At 38.2% G+C, this 18617-nt stretch overlaps 1 protein-coding gene across 1 annotated transcript; it reads right to left on the reverse strand.

Moving 5' to 3' along the window:
• Positions 1-9848: 9848 nt before the first annotated feature.
• On the reverse strand, positions 9849-14833 carry TMEM18 (transmembrane protein 18). Its single transcript, XM_087775249.1, has 5 exons — positions 14770-14833; positions 14373-14493; positions 12009-12063; positions 10852-10945; positions 9849-10758 (listed from the first exon to the last, which is right to left on the reverse strand). The coding sequence occupies exons 1-5, from the start codon at positions 14815-14817 to the stop codon at positions 10669-10671; spliced, it is 408 nt and encodes a 135-aa protein (XP_087631375.1). The 5' UTR covers positions 14818-14833; the 3' UTR covers positions 9849-10668.
• Between the last annotated feature and the right edge of the window lie 3784 nt (positions 14834-18617).

Consider the following 18617-nt stretch of genomic DNA (forward strand, 5'->3'; position numbering starts at 1 on the left):
CTCTCACTCCGCCTAACAGAGGAACGAACCTAGGCCCAGCAAGAGATCAGCTTAAATTCACACCCTTCTAGTTATGAAATTTGAGCCATGTGGTGTAAAGAACTGAGACAAATCTAATGGGCTAAACCATGCTAGAAATATCTGCTATAAGGTAATAAGGGCAAAATCTATTCACCGTGTTTAAATTGGTCCGTGAAGAAACATTCTTGCAGTACTACGGCTGTTTGCATTTGTTAGGGCATCATCATAACATACCATCTGCTCTTTTATATCCTTCTTTATAGCTCTGACTTTCAGAGAGATGGTAGTGATTACCTCACATCTTTATTATATAAAAAGAGCTGTTTGCTAGTTCAGTGTTCACGAAAAAAAAAAGTTTTTGTCAGTTACTCATCAATTTGCTCATCTGTTTGTCCTATGCAACATGATGATTTCAAGTCTGCTGACACTGTTACCCAAGGGAGTATGATTCATGCAATAATTTTCCTTCCTTCCTGCCTATTTCTTTTAAATTTGCTGGAATTATATTTTTCATATATTTTTTCACCTTAAACTATTCTACCCTTACTAGCACTACAGTCATTCATTTCACTTTTAAAATCTTATTTTCTTATTTTAGACAGGAGGCTTACTAGTATTAGAAAAATACTTTAAATCAAGATGGCATAAAATTTTGGTTTCTTACTGTTAAACATCCCATTCTTGCCAGGATACCTATTTTCTTTTTCTCTTCTCTTGGAAAATTAACTCCTTCTTCAAGAATAAAGACTAATATTAATAACAATACCTTTGTGTTCATAGAGTCCCTTTTCACCAAGGCTATAAAAGAATCTTAGCAATGTGGGTAATTTCCCCTTTTTCAGTAGGGAGGTCATTTAGCATGCTCCAGGATACATAGTTAACCAGCGACCTTCTGAATGAGTCTCCTGACACTGAATCCTGTAGCGACTAGAGCACCGTTTGTTGTATGGAAACCCATCGGGGACTTCTCGGTGGAGCAACACAGGACTTCCCATTTCCACTGCGATGGAAACGCAGTCAAGGAAGAGATCACGCTGGCAGCGGTTTCGCTTCAGAGAGCTCAGATCGGGTGAGTCTGAAAATGCAGAGCAAAGTATTGATCCTGGCAAAGACACTTCTTTGTGGTTGCCTGATTGTGAGCTGAAACGGTCATGGCTAATTTCTTCATGCTCTAGATGAACTGAGCTGAGGGAAACATTTTGACTCATAAAGCACACCCTAATCCACAGAGTAAAGGAACAGGGAGAAATATTTTGTGGTCAGTCTCCCTCTTCAGCAGAGCGGAGGAGGCAGTGCATGAGGTTAAACGGCTTTTAACTCTCAGCACTGACCTATTTATTAAGTGTTTGCTATTTCTGAAAGAGAGCTTTCATTCTCATGTTTTGATGGGTTTAGAAGAGTTTCCAGCTTCCATGAGCAATGTAATTTTGACCCCTCTCACAGGAGCTCTTGTGGAGGATCTTTATCCACAGGAATGTGCCAGTTTCTTCCCAGAGAAAGCTGGCAGGCTGTAAGGAATGTTTCTTTTTACTTCATTGTCTATTTCTCTTTTCCCTCAGATAACTGTCTTCTCCTTTCCTTCTCCCAGATGTAGAAATGTCCAGTCGCTCTATTTCCTCCACTTGTCCCAAAACATCCACCTCATCTCGTGCTTTTTTCATGCAGTGTTTCCTCTGCTTATTCTTTGCCTTGATTTTCTTCTTACCTTTTCTTTCAAAATATTAGCTTTTAAAAAAAAATACTTCAAACAAACAAAAGCACATCTGACTTCACCGCCTCACTTTACCCGAATTTGTTTCTATGCATGCCTCACTTCCAGTTCCATTCCAGCCCCCTTCCCATTTGCTGCGCACAGGGAACCATCTGTGAAGTTGCAACTGTCCTTCAAGGTCTCTCATATCTCAGTATGGTAGCCCTCACTTTGGGCTTTAAAATAGCATCTTCTTCTAGACATAGACAGTTGATACGTGGATGCAAGTTCACTGTTACCACAACTGTGCTTTCTTCTCTTTCGTATCAAACACTTCTTATTTGTGATGCTAGCCCTTTGCTAGAGCTATTGTTACTCTTAGCTGTTTTCATGCCTCTAGAAAGGAGCTGAGTCACACCTGAATCCCCTGGAAGGAAGAAAAGGGGGGACTCTTACACTTCTTCCCCCGTAAGAGATTCCCCCTGCCCCGACCTCTTTATTAGCTTGTTAAAGAGAAAAAGCTGCACTGCAATGCTGTCATTTACACACAGACACTCTGGATGGACAGTGAAGCATTCAGAAAATCATGAGAAATTATTAAGTCATGATTTAATCATTTTGCCTCTGGACCAGTCCTCATGCTTTTGAAATTTGGGAACTGAGAATCCTGTCACATTTATGACACTAATTCCGGTAAATCTATACGTAACAGCTTTGTAGAAATTCTACTTCATCCCACAATCCTAAATCTACGTCATCAGACCTCTTAACCAGCTTGGAAGGTTCTGCACACAGTTAAAACCATGTAAACAGAGTTAATATAAGGCCTAAATTAAATTACAGTAGATGTCAGAATATGTTAAGATGTCAAATTAGCCTGTTTCCCAGTACTACATAGCGATGGAGCCCTCTAAGGGTTACAAAGCAAACTGATTGCTTTCTAGCTAAGATATAATACTGCCAATTATGTATTTAATTGAAATAATTATGTATATTCTCTACTTTATCTTTTTTGATGAGTTAATACAGCTATAGTGTATCATACTTAACTGGGTTAAATTTAAACGAGATGAACACTCTACAAGGGTATCTTCTACAATAACCATCTAAGTTAATGATCCTGAATGATAATGGCTGTTGCCAATTAGAATTGAATTAGTATGTGTCTACCTAATGGGCATATATACAACAAAACCAGGCAGCTTTGGTGGCGTTTAACTGACTATAATATTTTCTGACTAGTAGTACTTTAACCCATGATTTCCTAGGTAAAATAAAAAAAAAAGAAATGCAATGAATATTAACTTTCATGCAATTAGTATATTTCTAGCATTTTCATTCAACATTTTGTGTGAAGCTTCAGCTAGACTTTTAAAATAGGGTAGTTTTTATTTGAGAGGACAAGGTGTCCATCTTTCAATTTAAAGGAGTTTTGGTGACGTTTTTGAGCTATTGCAGTCTGGAATTTGTCAATATTGATATATATTAACATGCACAAGAATTAAATATGTAGTCAGTTGAAAGAATGCGATAATCATATAATTTTTTTTCTGTAATTTTAACTTACTTTTGGCATTTATTTTGTATTTCTTGATCATGATGCAACCATGACAAGTTGTCTTTAAGTGTATTCATTTTACTATTCACTTTAGAAATGTATTGATATGACTTGCAGTTCATACTACAAAAAAAATTGAAAGACTCCCAACGTATTTCACTCCACTTAAAGTGTCAAAATTGTGATTGCAGAGTCTTTTTGGATGATTTCTCTTAATGTAGAAGTCTTGAAAGTCATAAATTCCATTAGTTTCTTCAGAGCTTGGAGAAGAGCTTGCCTTCTCTTTTCTGACAGATGTATAAATCAATCTCTCCAGTATATTTCATTCAAATATAAAACTTACCAAACTTTTTATAAACTTTATAAAAGTTAATAGTTTAGGGAACCATAGCTTACCTATAAGCTGTGTGTTCTGTACATTTTCAAATTCTTTCTTTAAGTATCACAGTTACTGAAAAATCAGTTTCTGAAGAAGCACTATGTAATAATATTTTGGAATATTTTTACTTCTATTTCAAAAAGAATTACATGGAAATCATATACCATTGCAGTTGTCATTGTTTGTTCACATATAAATACAGCCAGCTAATTTTGCATGTTAAATTTGTTCTTCCTACAACATGGGGGAAGCAGAAAACTTCGATAACACACACTATCTACTAATTAATTTGAATCTTTGGTGGTAAAAATCAATAAACCAATTGCTAGAAAGAAACTGGTCTAATGAGCTTTTTTAATAAATTAGTTCTTAATCAGAGGGATGTTGTGTCCTGCTTTTTGATAATTACTGTAGAATGATTAGTCTAATTTAGGATTTAGGGCCACTGAAACAAGAAAATAGATAAAATTGGGCTGTTTTTTTGTGTTGACTCTGTGATTTCAAAGAAAAAACAGACTGTGATTACTTACAAAAGGTCTCACTATCAATTAACCTACAAACCCAACACCTTTAAGTAAAACCCTTAAATCTATTTCTAATCCCATTTTACAACACTGCTGTGGATCGAATGTATTTAAACAACCAAAATCTTACAGTTCCCTGAATTCTGCTGGAAAATACTTTGCCATGAAGGGTTGAAGACTTCCATATTAATTGTTTGGTACATCAGCTTCCTGATTTTTGTGACGCTTTTGCTTGAACACAAACCTTACAAATCACATTCTCTCCAAGGTGGCTACAGGAAGGTGATTACTCTCACTAATCCCTAAATCAAGGTGAAGAGTATGGTATCAGAGGCATGACTCTTACAGTTAGGGACCTAAAATGATTCATGTCTTGTAGATCCGACTATATATTACTTTAAGATATAATACTAATGAGCTGTTGGGTAGATCATTACTGCAGACTGCAAAGGAATAGCACACTTCTGCCTTTGTTTGTGTATTTATCCCAATTCCACAGCACGATTACTTAAATGACTTGAAGAATTTGTAATACCTTGTTTCTACCATATTAAAACCCTTCCAAGCTTAGGGATCCTTAAGGTCAAGGGGTATCAGCCCTAATTTTATGAAAAACTTCATGCCCTGCCCTGCTAGTTGAAACTACTACTTAGGTGTATTTATTACACAATCCTGAGAGATAAGTATGATTTCAGTGAACGGTCCTAGCCTAGATACCTCTTTGTCCATCTGAACTTCATTCTGCTTCCCCTCAGGTCACTGTGCAAACCTTTTTTCTCAGGTTTTTGCTGGATCAGAAGGAAGGAAAGGTATACAAGATTGTATTTCTTTGATTCAGGGCTGGATTAACAAGCGTGTTATAAATGACACTTGGAACTTGTCCATTTTAAGAAATGTGCCTTGTTTCAATCAGTTCTGCTGAATGCCTTACTAATTATTATAACGTTTTCAGATGAAAGAGGCAACACATTTGATCCTGATGTTGGTTTCAACTGGTTCTAACTCTGGACAGTGCCAAAGAAAACAGGACTGCGATTTCAGTGGGACCACTTAAAGTCACTCCTTGTAGCAGTGTAACATGTTACCAGTTACAACTGTTTTCCTGGCTTCACTATGCTCGTGAAACTACACGAGAAACGTTCCCACAGTTCATATTTATATGAAACAATAGACACAAATATAGGAAATGTAGAGGCCTTCCTTTTGAGTCCTCTGAGATATTTCATATTCAGTGCAACACTGTTCCAGTTTTGCAGTAAAACGGTGGTATAGGTATGGCCACAATTTGGAGAAACTGGTCCGAAGACAGACAACAAAACAGAGGTTCACAAAGCACATCGGTTTTGAGTTATGAGGCTAGCATTTTACAAGGACGCTGGGTTATAATTGCCTCATCTTTTCAGAGTTGTTATGTGTATGTGTATGCATGTAAATCACAGGAGGGGGACTGAAGTCCATTCAAACTGGAAGTCTGTATTCTCAAAGAGGCAGTGGGTGGAAACAGAGCTCAGATGAATTCCACGGATAAATAAAAAAACAGGTTTAAAACCTGGTACACAAAGGGGAACATCAAGCAGAGAACTCTGCACCTACAACTTCTCAAATGAAGTCATAAAGCCTCTGAACATCATCAAGTAGCATTTGCCAGATTGTGGAGAAAGTCTGAAGTGACTTCAGATATTCTGAGAACCTCAATCGTGACTGTAAGTGACTGCTAGCTACGTAACATACTAAGGACAGACTTGGTAATGACGCATTATGCAAGGGTAAAACACAAAGAAATGGAAGACATGCATAAGCTCTGTCAGTTCATGAACCAGACTGCTTCAACAAGCTCTTCTGCATATTGTTCACACAATAACATAATTGTTTTATTTTTCGTTGTTATACTTCCTTTTAACTGGTTGAAGACAGGATCCTCCATATGAAATGTAGGTATGAGCAAAAGGGGTATTTATTTCCTTGCTGCATTAGGAAGCTTTAAAACACAAAATAACCCCGCAGTCCTGACTCTGGAAGCATATATGCACATCATCCCTGCTACAAAAAGTACTTTTAAATATAAAAAGCAAGAGTGTCAATAAACATTTGAAAGTGACTGGAGGTGCACCTTGGAGCTCAGAGAACAATTTATGCTTTCAGAGGCTACAGCCCAAGCCTTCCTGGCCATTCCAAAATGCCGCAGAATGTATTTATGAAGCCATGGTAAAAGGTCTACAGAACCGGCTCAAAAGTAATGCTTTGAGTCAGCTTTTGCAGGTGAGATAGTGACATCCAGTGGCGAGTCTGGTTAACTGTAATGATCTCTTCCCCCGATGCACAGAAAAAAACCACTCCTTTTCTTTTGTGGAAACACATTAAAATATTTAAAACGTATTTAGAAATATTAAAAACATTTAAATAAACAAATATACACAATATGTGAGTTTCTTAAACAGAGAAGCATACTTTGATATATTAATTGTAAAAATGGTGTGTTCATCTGCAGTGAAAAATTACATTTTGCTTCTAATTTTTAATCAAGCTTACAATAAAAGTAAGCAAAAATGTTTAGCTGTATTTAAAGAAATAGAATATTCCCTACATTACAGCTGTATTCCTTTCTATCTTGTTCACCCAAAGAATCACCACTCTTTTTCCTGACATTCCCAGTTCCTACACAAAACAGTTGAAGATTTGAGGTTATGATTCTTGAAATCCACAAAGCAATTCTCCACAGACTCTTCCTCCATTTAGGATTCACAGCCACAGCAGATCACCATCTAACAAAGCTTTCCTAAAGCAGACCCCTTCTTTTAAGCTGATAAAAAGTACTAAGACTGTTTTTCAAAGTTCTTTATTTAGAATACACACAAGGATGCAGGAGACCTCAATTTACTGTCCCTCAGTGCCTTTGGGAGATAGGTGGTTTTTTTATGGGAGATGGGGATATCCAGAACATGTATCTACTAAGCTAGCAAATACTCCTGAGGAACAGACATTCAAATTCCCTTACTGGATCTGTTCCATTTTGTCTAGAATAATGAGATTCGTTGGACCAAAAAGAGGTGAAAACACACTCCAAGCTAAGGATATGGCATTCCAGTGGATGTGGAAAAAGAAGAATTCTAGGTTCTCATTCTTAGAAACTCATCTCATCTCAGTTATTACTTTTCCATAGGGAACAAGGCCAACTTCAAATTCCAGGAAGTTTGCCAACTAAATTCTGCTAATCTATCTTTTCACAGATTTATATGCAACAAAACTACTTTCTACTATGGTAAAATTGCCAGGTTAATATTACTTTCTCCCTTTTAATGTTTTTCCACACTGGCTGACACCATGTGCTGTCGTGGAAAGACATGTTAAGGAAGGCTGAAGATTGGAGTCACTGCCTGCGAGACACACAGAACCAGTAACAAATTACCGCTGTCTCGTCTTAGTCTCCAAAAGGATCCAACTGAGCAGCTACCAGCTTTTCTGTATGCACGTTCCAAACTGAAACAGGCTCTTTTGCAAGCAACCTAAATTCAGATCTCCCAATTAAAAGCAAACATATTCCACTAGCCTTAAACATTTGGCTCTCATTCACTTATACACACAAAATTATAAATACGCAAAACAGTCTCTAAATTCACGATGTAATTATTTTGGCTTGTCAGCAAGCAGGCCCTTACATTATGTTATTGCACTATCACTTCATAAATCCAGTCACATAATGAAGAAAAGCCACACTTAATTCTGAGGGTTCCTCTTATGGTTAGAGACACGTACTTTTTTTTTTTAAACTTAGTGTTTCTTAGGCAGTTAGTTAGCGGACGACTCAGATAAAAGTTTGAGTCTTTCTGAAATGTAGAAAATGGGAATATTTTTCTGGCAAACATATATGGAAACCACATTTTTGTGTTTGTGAAAATTTATCTTCTAGAACTGTTACATTTACTTATTATAGTTTCAGTAGTCAGGGATGGTTTAAAAACACCAAGCTTACATTTTTGAAGTATACATTCTGAGATGTTTGTCCTTCAAAAAAAAAAAAAAAAAAGATATAATTTTGGAATTTGCAGCCGTTTATACCTTCATTCAGCAATACTTTTAGAAGACAAAAAAACCCTCACCATGCTAATACTTTCTAAACCAAGTATTATCCGCCTACTAGCTATCAGATTATCTCAGTGGTATCAGAAATCAACAGGTAACACACAGCTCAAATGGATTTTTACTTGCTAATTAAAAATACAGTGCCCGCCACTCACACTCTAGGGTTCTTTGTTCTTCAACTTTGTTAAAGGGCTGTAATGCCCTGGGATCTTACATTAAAGGGCAAAAATTACTCTGGTAATGCAATACAAAATGAAATACTGCCTGAAAGGTCAACTACACTGAGAGGAAGAGGAAAGAGAATTTAAGCAAGCACGGCGTTTTTTTATTTTACTTGGGATTCCCAAAGGTAGAGAGAATGTCTCTAATAAATCTTGTGCCAAGAAGAATAGCACAAAATTGGGCAATACAGAAAAAGTAATTTCTGTTATCTTGTCTATGTTATGCTAGAAAGGACAGTTGTAATTGCTGTATCTCATCAGTTTCACATACTTACAGAAGAGGGAATTTTCATTTATTGCCAACGTCACACACAAGAAAGACGACAAAATACTGAACTATTTGGGGAAAGTTTGCCTTGGAGGTACTAAACAAGGCACATTGTTCTCCATTCTGAGAGACTTGCTGCTTAGCTGCTCTGAACCACCTCATTTATTGTGAATCAAATTCATACATACTGTGAAGCCAAAAGCTATTGCTAACAGGTGGTATCTCAGTATGATGAGGTACTACAGCTTTAAGTGTGTGATACAAAAACAATTGTGCATTGATACTGTTGCAGAACAGTTCACAAGAGGAAAGTCAGGAGCACAACATTTGTGTGGTCATGCTTAGGGCCATGTATGAAAAATAGCATACCTTTCCCTATCAAATCGTAAGAGCAAAGTTGAACTTCTCTAAACCAGCCTGGGAGGACTACCATCTATCTATATAAAATCAAACAGGCCTGATCCTTGGTCCTGAAGACAGGTGCTGCAGCCTATCTTGCAGCCATTTGGATAGATTCTATTCACTCCTTCAGAACAGGGACTGTTCCCAAAAGGCACAGGCTATCTCCCAGATCACTAGAGATGTTTTCATGGAGAAGTGACAGTTGACACTAGCCAACATTGCATCAAGAGTCGCAACTGAATGGACAATTATGGGACAAAATAGCAAGCCTGCATCTATTTAGTTTCCTAATACAAAGTAGCCTAGGTGTCTGTAATTCTCGATAGAGCAATGAGTGAGGACAGCTATGCTAAGTTAATCCATGGGAAAGGTAAAGAAATGGATCCCAGACTAACACGGCACTGCCCTTCCACAATGCTGTGAAGCCCTCCAGAAACAGTTTCACTCTCTCCCTAACTAGGAGACTCGCAAACTGTGTATACATATTCATCTGCTTACCTCCCTCAGATCCCTACTTCTACTGTTGTGAAGACTATTCAACTATTTAGAATTAATTTCACAAATACATGCAAACTTAAAGACAGTTTTCCATTGTGTTCATTTCCCTACACAAATTTCCTTAATCCAATAAAAACAGGTTACTCTGAGCAAAACTAAAGTCTTCTTCATTTTTACCAGTCATTTTTATTTTCAGTTATTTATTAAAAAAAAAAAGTAAAGCATAAAAAAAAGTAATCTAAAAAATAAGAACAAAATTCCATAGAACATTCTAAAGTTTCTCACCTTCCTTTCTGTTCTCCAAATAAGCAAAAAAATACTATAAAAATTACAACCAGTTTTAAGAAAAGATATTTATCTAGTGGCATTAAAATCATGAGATGTAAATTGAAAAAAAGGCAGAGATCATTTTGAATTACACAAATGAAATACATGATTTTACCAAACTGGTAATTTTTATGAGAAAAAAGAAAGAAAAAATCTTATTAAAAATTAATTCAAATTAACTCCATTTAAGATTCAATGGATAATTTTATTTATAAAATGCTACTGGCACACAATACACATAGGAAGTATGAAACTTGATTTATAAAGAAGTTTAATGCTTCACAGAAGCATGGATTCCTGAGGTATTCTGAATACAATCCCTCATTTACTGGAATTCACAACACATCTCCAATTGGCTTAAGCAGCAGAAGACTGGATACTTAATAAACACACAGTTAAGACATAGTTAAAAAATACATGTGCAAATGGAAACTGACTGGAAGATTGTGTCTCACCATTACTAAAAGCCTTGGTCATGGTGAAAACTATCTTACATTGAAGGGCTGAAAGACCTGTTAAGACTGGGTTTCTCAATTTCACGGCCAATTCAAATGTATTGTTAGATACCTGCTTTCATGTTGTGAAGTCCTCTTGACATCAGACACAAAACCATTGCTGTTTCTGGATAAACATACAGAATGACTGATTACCTCGACAGGTATTATTACAATTAAAAAAAAAAAAAGAGTGTTAGGCACTTTCACTTCTTTTTCTCCTTTTCTGCTTTCATTCTCTGCTGTAGTGTCTTCAGTTCAGTCATTACATTCAAAGTTCTGTAAACCCAGGTGACCTGAAAAGTAAGTAAATTATTAAATTTACCTAATCCACATACATTTACTTATCAATTTAATGAAAGCATCCATATAAATGAATACATACGTACCACAATTATAACAGTATTCACCAGCAGTGGTGCTGAAAATACTAATGAAATAAACATTCCTCTTGAATCAAAGTATTGGTACTTAGAAAACAGCCTGAAAGAAATAAAAAAAAGAAAAATACAAGAGGAAGCTTTATTCAGTGTAGTTCACATAACATTACACAGTAACTATTCAACATTGACATTGTACAGATTATCCTACTTCTTAGAATCCCCAAGCATAGGCCAACATTCTACTGTATTAAGTCAGAACAAAGAGACAATCTATCTCATCAATTATGAATATTTATTACAATACCAGTCTTTCTCTTCTTTAAGGTTTTACTGTGCAAAACCTAAATGAAACAACCATAGATTAAGTAACTTACTAATGGGGCTACATTAATATATATATTTGTGCATCAGAAATCATGCTTATGCTGAAGTGTCTTAAATTACTTTCTTAGGTATTTTGGATACTCATATGTGAAAAGATAACAGAAATAATAACTGTAGCAAAGCTGTAATTTAGGTAATGTATGCCCGAAGTGGAACATAAAGACTTACAATTAGATGCCTGCATAAAGTAATGTTAAACACATAATTTCCAGTTACATCAGGGAAAGGTTAGTTCAGTGCTTATGAAAATAAGCCATCAGTTTAATTTGGGTACAGAGGCTTAGAAAAACAAGCAAATTTTAATATTTTTGTGCATATAAATAAGTCTATGAAATTGTAGTGATATTTTTGAGAAGTGGTGCTTAAATTCAGCTTATTAAACATGAATAACTACCAAGAAAACCCAACAAGACAAAACAAAAAAACCCATCAAAGCTCACATCCTCTTCCCCTTAACCATCCCACTCTGCTTTTCTTAGTTCTCTGACTAGTTAGTTTACAACCATTCATCTAAACACAGATTTTAAGCAGTACAATAAATACACGCTAGCTATTAAAAATTACCTTTTCTTATAAGCTAAGTGATAACTATGTTGTACTGTAGGGTTTCGTTCAAAAGTTTTATATCAATCAATGCAAAAAACCCTCTGCCATCACATTCTACTGATGAGGCATGAGTGACTCTCTTTAAATTAATGCTTTCTGGGAATGATATGAAAAAAAGAATATTTTTAGAAGAACATTAATTTAAATGTGAAAATGAAAGTGAAATAATTTACCTCCAATTCATGGCTGCTAATTCATTTATATATTCAGCGCAGTACACTAAGCCCACTGTACAACAAAAGAAAAATATCAGATTTAGTATTTCTTTAAACTGCCATCAGTTCTGCCATGTATACTAAAGATGTATACATGCCAGACATTAGAATTCCTTGATCCTCAGAAGATCAAATTACACATTTAATATATAATTGCACAAACCCAATTCTGACTTAAATGTCCCATTAAGTTACTAAGAAGTATAAAGTGATCACAAAACGTACCCACTATATTACAAACAAACAAACATAAAATCCTACTTATCTGAGCTTACAGAAAGAGCTCAGCATACAAATGAACTAAAAAAAAATAAAAAAAAATCAGTGACTACTTCTAAGTTATGTCTGTAAAAAGAAATGCCAGCACTCCCCAGAACTGGTATAGAATTAAGTTATCATTTTAGATGTTATGGTGTCACGCTGCTATAGCTAACATTACTATCTGAAGTTAGGGTACTATATATATATAAGCATTTTGGTAAAATACAAACTTTGTTTGAATAGGTGTATAGCAGAGTAGCCTGCTACAGTCAGGTGAAAACTAGCATATTCTTACTCAACAATTACTTGCAATATGAAGCCATCAAGGCAGTAAGAAAATTCAGCGCAATCACATGTTTAACAGAAAAGCAATACAACTACTAAATTTTAAGTTTGTCCTTGTATCATTTTCCACAAGAAACAATGCAAAAAAAACACATTCAGTGGCTAAAGATAACCTGCACAAGCAATTAAATAACTAGTTTGGTGATATGAAGGAGTGCTATCTTGTTTTGCCATCATCTGGATTATCTCTGCTTGGTACTGCACAGTATAAACATACCTATCGCTGCTTAGCTGCCAAGGAAAAACAGTGTGATAATTTCCTAATTTCCTCAGTTACTTCTGACTATCTACAATACAAAATTATTTATATTGCAGACATATCAATAGTGGTTCAGTTTTTCAGGTACAAACAAGACTTGGATGCAATATGGATATTTTTATGCGCTCTTCTTGTTAACAGCAAGTTTACATCATAGCTCTGTTAAAATGCCAGCAATGATCAGTTTCATTGCATTTTCCACTGCACTTAGACCTGGGGCATTCAAACTAGTGTTAGTAACACCAGGAATACTTTAGAGAAATAAAGAAAACAGCATGTCATTGGAAGTTCTGAATGTCTCAAGACAGAAAAGCCTGTGTTCTTATAGGGAACTTTCAGGCCCAACGTGTCATAAACAGGGCATTGTCATTTTGCCCTCTGTAGATCATTGTGAACTCTGCAGTTACAAATGGATGTATAGAAATTACTAAGGTTTCTAGATTCCTTTGTGGGGGTACTTAATGTTATTGAAACCTTAGCTTTAGCTGAGTTATTTGCAGTTTTGAGGAAGCTATGCTTCCTCTCCCAACTTGACTAGCTCACTAAATGGTATTTTAAAAAGTGAATGTAGTCTTCAAGTGGCTTTCTGCCTGCAAATCTCTTTCGATTGCTTATTCTTCCTGCAATCATGACAGAACTGAGGTACTGTGTAAAAAAATCCAACCCACCAGAAAATCCAACCCATGGCTAGAACCAAGCTACTGCTCATAATACGTGGATCTAACGCAAATCCATGCCATCTTAATTAAACTAAATACCCTCTGCAAAGCTACTAGATTTTCATCCAGTCATCTATAAAGACACAGCTTTGGCTAGGCAAGGCCACTGTGGATTCTCAAGCTGAAGTCTGATAAACCCTGAGATAACACAAGCTGCTACTGCAATGTACTGAACCAGTCTTGCTCTTCCTCATGCCATTATCACAGCTGTCAGCAGGGCGTATGGTGAACCTGCTCCAGAAACGTATCCAGCTGAAAGCTGACCACATTCACTGAGCTGCAGTATTTGAATCAGGCGGAGCAGAACGCAACTGCTGGCTCTCAGCCAATTTCTTTTCTGCTTCTCCAGCACAGCAAGAATTTCCTGGGAAGCTGTGATACACACAGCATTTACCAAGCAGAGAAACCTGACTTATCCCAGATCCTCACTAAGGACAGAGTTTTATGAAGTAGTCTTCACACAATCTTGGAAACTAAATAAATACATATTTATAGGTCATAGCAGCTTCTATAACAGTTTATCAGGTGTAGACACATGCGTTACTACAGGAGAAATACTAATTTGCACGCTCTTTATCTGCTGCAAAGCATACACACGTGTGCTGTGCAAGTACGTGAAGAAAACGGTTATCATTAAGAGACCAAAAGAAGCTACGTGACAGTACTAGCAGCTTAAACAATGCACATGCCCTTCATCACCCGAATGCCCGTTCACGCAAGCATGAATACAGGACTCACCCATGCAGAGGAAGTGCCCTATTTGCACCCGGTAGTGCTGGAAAGAGATGCACGTTAGGAGGAAGCAGAGGACATGGAAAACCGCCAGCCCCACCAGCCAGGGCTCGGACCAGTCCGTCTTCTACGGACAAAATAAAAGAAGATTAGGCTATGGCAGCAGAAGGAGTGTCACCAGGCAGCTAGAGCGAGCAGCTTTCCTTCTCCGGCACCGAAGCGACAGCCGATTTCAGTCACGGACCGCGCTCACCAGCCCGCCCCGTACCAAGCCGGGGAAGGGGCGAACAGCCCCGCGCGGGCTTCCCTCCCGGCCCCGGAGGGGCGCAGGCACACACGGCGGCCGGTGCCTCCTCCCCTCTCCCCCGGCGGCCAGCCAGCCCGGCTCCGGCTCCCTCCTCACCGCCAGCACGGCGGATAACCCCGGCGGGCTCCTTAGCGGTTGCTCCATGGCGGCGGCAGCAAGCGCCGAAGTCTCGCGAGAAGCCGCCCAACGGCCGCCGCCGCGGCCGTTGGGCGGCTTCTCGCGAGGCTTCGGCGGCCGCTGGTTCTCTGCCCCGCGGTGGTGGCCTGAAGGGGCTAGGCAGCAGGGAGAGCTTCGTCTCTCCCTCTAGGGCAACGCAGGGGAAGCCCGCCGTTTGTCTCGCACGGGTGGTGCTTCCAGTGCCGCCCTCATCCCCTCAGAGGCGAAAAAGATGGTGACTGGACCCGTATTTGGGAGGAAGAGCAAAGGTGGCTCTCCACACCCCAGTGGCTGCCTCTCCTGAGGGCAGCACCAAGTCAGAAACATCTCTTCTCCTTCTATGACTGAAATTGCGTTCCTCAAAAATAACCTTGCCTTTTCAGAAAAAGGGGCAAGAAGCTCTACTTATGTTTTTAGCATTTGATACTGAAGGTAGGAAACTACTGCTGGAGTATTTTTTGTCACGATCTTCTCAGTGGAGTCCAGCTGGTGTTAAGGCATTCAGGGCACTCTGGATCGGTGGCCCAGCATTGATGTTGGCTTTTTGGTCTTCTATTGGCAACACCCAGTGTCTGGTTTCAGCTGCCTTGGGGATGGAAGTGCAGGACAAGGGAGTTTTAAGATCAGCCAGAAATTTCTAACAAAAAACCCAGTTGAGCGCTCCAGGCAGGAACTTAAGTCAAGTGAAAAATACTATTTTTTTTTGCAAATGAAAAAAATGGAAAGTGAATAAGACATTTGAAAGGTTAAACCTCTCATTTATAACTCCTTTTGCTAAATGCGTGTAGGTCTGGAAGAACAGACCACTCTTAAAGACCCATCACTTAAAGAGAGATTTCAAACTCAGATTCCTATCAACTAAGCCAGGAGACTTCATGAATCTTAATAGGATTAGCTTTGTCAAACAAACCATGCTGTCATATATAGCTCCATATTCTGCTTTCATGAAATTATTTTTTCTGACACTTTGGCTTATCAGATATGAAGCTTTGGCTTTTTTTTTTTTTCAAAATGTTTGGAAGTGCATGTATATGTAAATATTACAAATACTATTTTCTTATAGTCTACCATATAGCCATAGACAGGTCACCACTATGAATTAGTCTCTTTTCACTGTCACACTTCTGCAATTTAGTGTGAGATACCTGAAACTAAGGATGTATTTCTCTGTTTTTCTTTAGGTTTTTGGTAGTCTTTTTCTCAACAACAACATTAGCTGGAGGCCAGTCGAGGCTTTTACTTAAAGCATTGTAAAATTAAGTAGGGTGATGCAAAGGTGGTCATTTCTACTACCATTCTGCTCTTCATTTTAAGACTGGGGCGAAAAAGATGTTTTGATTCCACATTGTAGATTGTCAAATAAGACTGGAAGAAATTGACTTGTCATTTGGAAAGTCTTACGGCTAATGTAACAAATGAAATGGTTTTGGATTTTTGTAAATGAGGAATCAGTTTCTTGTAATTGCTCAGTAATTTAACTACAGTAACCACCCGCAATAGCTGAAGAGCTTCAGTGAATGAAGATATAGTTGCTGCTTTATGAGCAGAATATGCTGGTCAGTGGTGAATCTGTGATGCAGACAAGCTGGGTGGATAGGAAATTAGTGGCTTATTATGGCTACAACATACTGTATTAAAAAATTTATGTAGCTTTTACTGTCGGCGACTGTAGCAGCAGTGGAAACTAGGAGTTGCTTCTTTAAGATTGACTAGGACAAAGTCAATAATGCTGTTTGTCAGCAGGTGGTAGCAGATACATAAGTATTACCAGATCTTTTGTGTGGTATAGGTTATCTTTCATTATTTTTAGTGGAGAATGAAATATGAATCAGAAGTTACTTAAAAGGTAACAAATGGATACGTTGCTCTTTCATAGGGAAAAAGATGTGTATTTGCCCTTTCATAGCTTCTTTACAGAGCCAGTATGCTACATTTAGATCAAATTTTAAAAATACGCTAGTAAGCAGAAACATACAGTACCAATGATAATATATAAATATTTCTGTTCTTGTTACTATAAATAACTTAAGTAGTTTCTAAAACTCAGTCTCAGTTTTCTGTTGTAAGATTCAGATTCCTATGTAATTTCTTTCTGCACTACAGTATTATCCAAGTAGATTGGAGGAAAGATCAAAAAAAAGTAGATTGGTAAAAGGAATTTTTTCCCCTTTTAACAACTGAAAAACTTCATTTGCTTTACATAGGAAAGGGTCTAAAATCACAAGTTTATCCAAAGCTTAGGTTACTGAAAAACCAAGCTGGGTGGTGAAAAAGCCTACTTATGACAGGGAATCCTAAACTTAAATGATGAATGATGTTTCTAGTGGTAGCCCTAGATGTTCGCTATCAGATCTTATGGTGCTGTACTAGAGACCACTTGGAAGTGCCTTTTATACTTGCTGCTGAGGGAAATGCAGCTCCGATTCTCCACAAGAATGGAAAAGAACTTTTGGTTTTGAAGTTCCCTACAAGTATGGGAAATGCTTCATTTCTTTATTTTATTTGATGAGTCTTTGAATTAACAGTTAGATAATTTTTAATGGTGGTGTTTCATTAAGATCCTAAGATATAGGTTTGCTTTTGTGATAATGCATTTTTAGTTTCTGCCTTAAGAAGCTGAAGTGCTTTGCACTCAGTAAGTTTGCAGATGACACCAAGTTGGGTGGAAGTGTCGATCTGCTGGAGGGTAGGAAGGCCCTGCAGAGGGACCTGGACAGACTGAATCATTGGGCCGGGGCTGACTGCATGAGATTCAACAAGGCTCAGTGCCGGGTCTTGCACTTGGGTCACAACAACCCCAGGCAACGCTACAGGCTGGGGGAGGAGTGGCTGGAGAGCTGCCTGGCGGAAAAGGTCCTGGGGGTGTTGGCTGACAGCCGCCTGAACATGAGCCAGCAGTGTGCTCAGGTGGCCAAGAGGGCCAATGGCATCCTGGCCTGTATCAAGAATAGTGTGGCCAGCAGGACCAGGGAGGTGATAGTGCCCCTGTACTCGGCACTGGTGAGGCCGCACCTTGAGTACTGTGTTCAGTTTTGGGCCCCTCACTCCAAGAAGGACATTGAGGTGCTGGAGCGTGTCCAGAGGAGGGCAACGAAGTTGGTGAAGGGTCTAGAGCACAAGTCTTCTGAGGAGCGGCTGAGGGAGCTGGGGTTGCTTAGTTTGGAGAAGAGGAGGCTGAGGGGAGACCTTATTGCTCTCTACAACTACCTGAAAGGAGGTTGTAGCGAGATGGGGGTCGGCCTCTTCTCCCTAGTAATGAGTGATAGAACGAGAGGAAACGGGCTCAAGCTGCGCCAGGGGAGGTTTAGGTTAGACATTAGGAAAAACTTCTTCACCGAGAGGGTAGTCAAGCATTGGAACAGGCTGCCCAGGGAAGTGGTTGAGCCTCCTTCCCTGGAGGTATTTAAAGAATGGACAGATACGGTGCTTGAAGACATGGTATAGATGGGCTTGGCAGTGATAGGTTAACGGTTGGACTCGATGATCTTAAGGGTCTTTTCCAACCTTAACAATTCTATGATTCTATGATTCTATAAGATCCATATTTAAAATATCTTTGAAAAATTAAATATAATTTTCTGCTGTCCTTGTGCTGAGCAAACCATGTCCTACACTATTCTATTCTTTGCATTTGATATATTAAATGTTCTGTCTTTGCAGGGTGTGTTCCATTGTAAACTGGATTTTTTTTTACGGAGGATGGGCTTGTTTTGAGCTATTTAAGCTCTTCAAGCTTTTGTGGGTGAAACAGTTTATGACAGTCTCAATTTAAACAGGCAGTTTCTTGG

This window comes from Nipponia nippon, unplaced genomic scaffold (assembly GCF_047370975.1).
Source record: "Nipponia nippon isolate SJK-2023a ecotype South Korea unplaced genomic scaffold, ASM4737097v1 scaffold_4, whole genome shotgun sequence".
NCBI classification, from domain to species: Eukaryota; Metazoa; Chordata; class Aves; order Pelecaniformes; family Threskiornithidae; genus Nipponia; species Nipponia nippon.

Bases quoted from the DNA above. Each gene is read 5' to 3' on its own strand.
- TMEM18 (XM_087775249.1), bottom strand. From the start codon at position 14,817: ATGGAGCAACCGCTAAGGAGCCCGCCGGGGTTATCCGCCGTGCTGGCG. The intron at 12,064-14,372 runs GTGAGTCCTGTA...TTTGTTGTACAG, and splicing joins AGGGCACTTCCTCTGCATGG to TGGGCTTAGTGTACTGCGCT. The intron at 10,759-10,851 runs GTACGTATGTAT...CTTACTTTTCAG, and splicing joins TGAATACTGTTATAATTGTG to GTCACCTGGGTTTACAGAAC.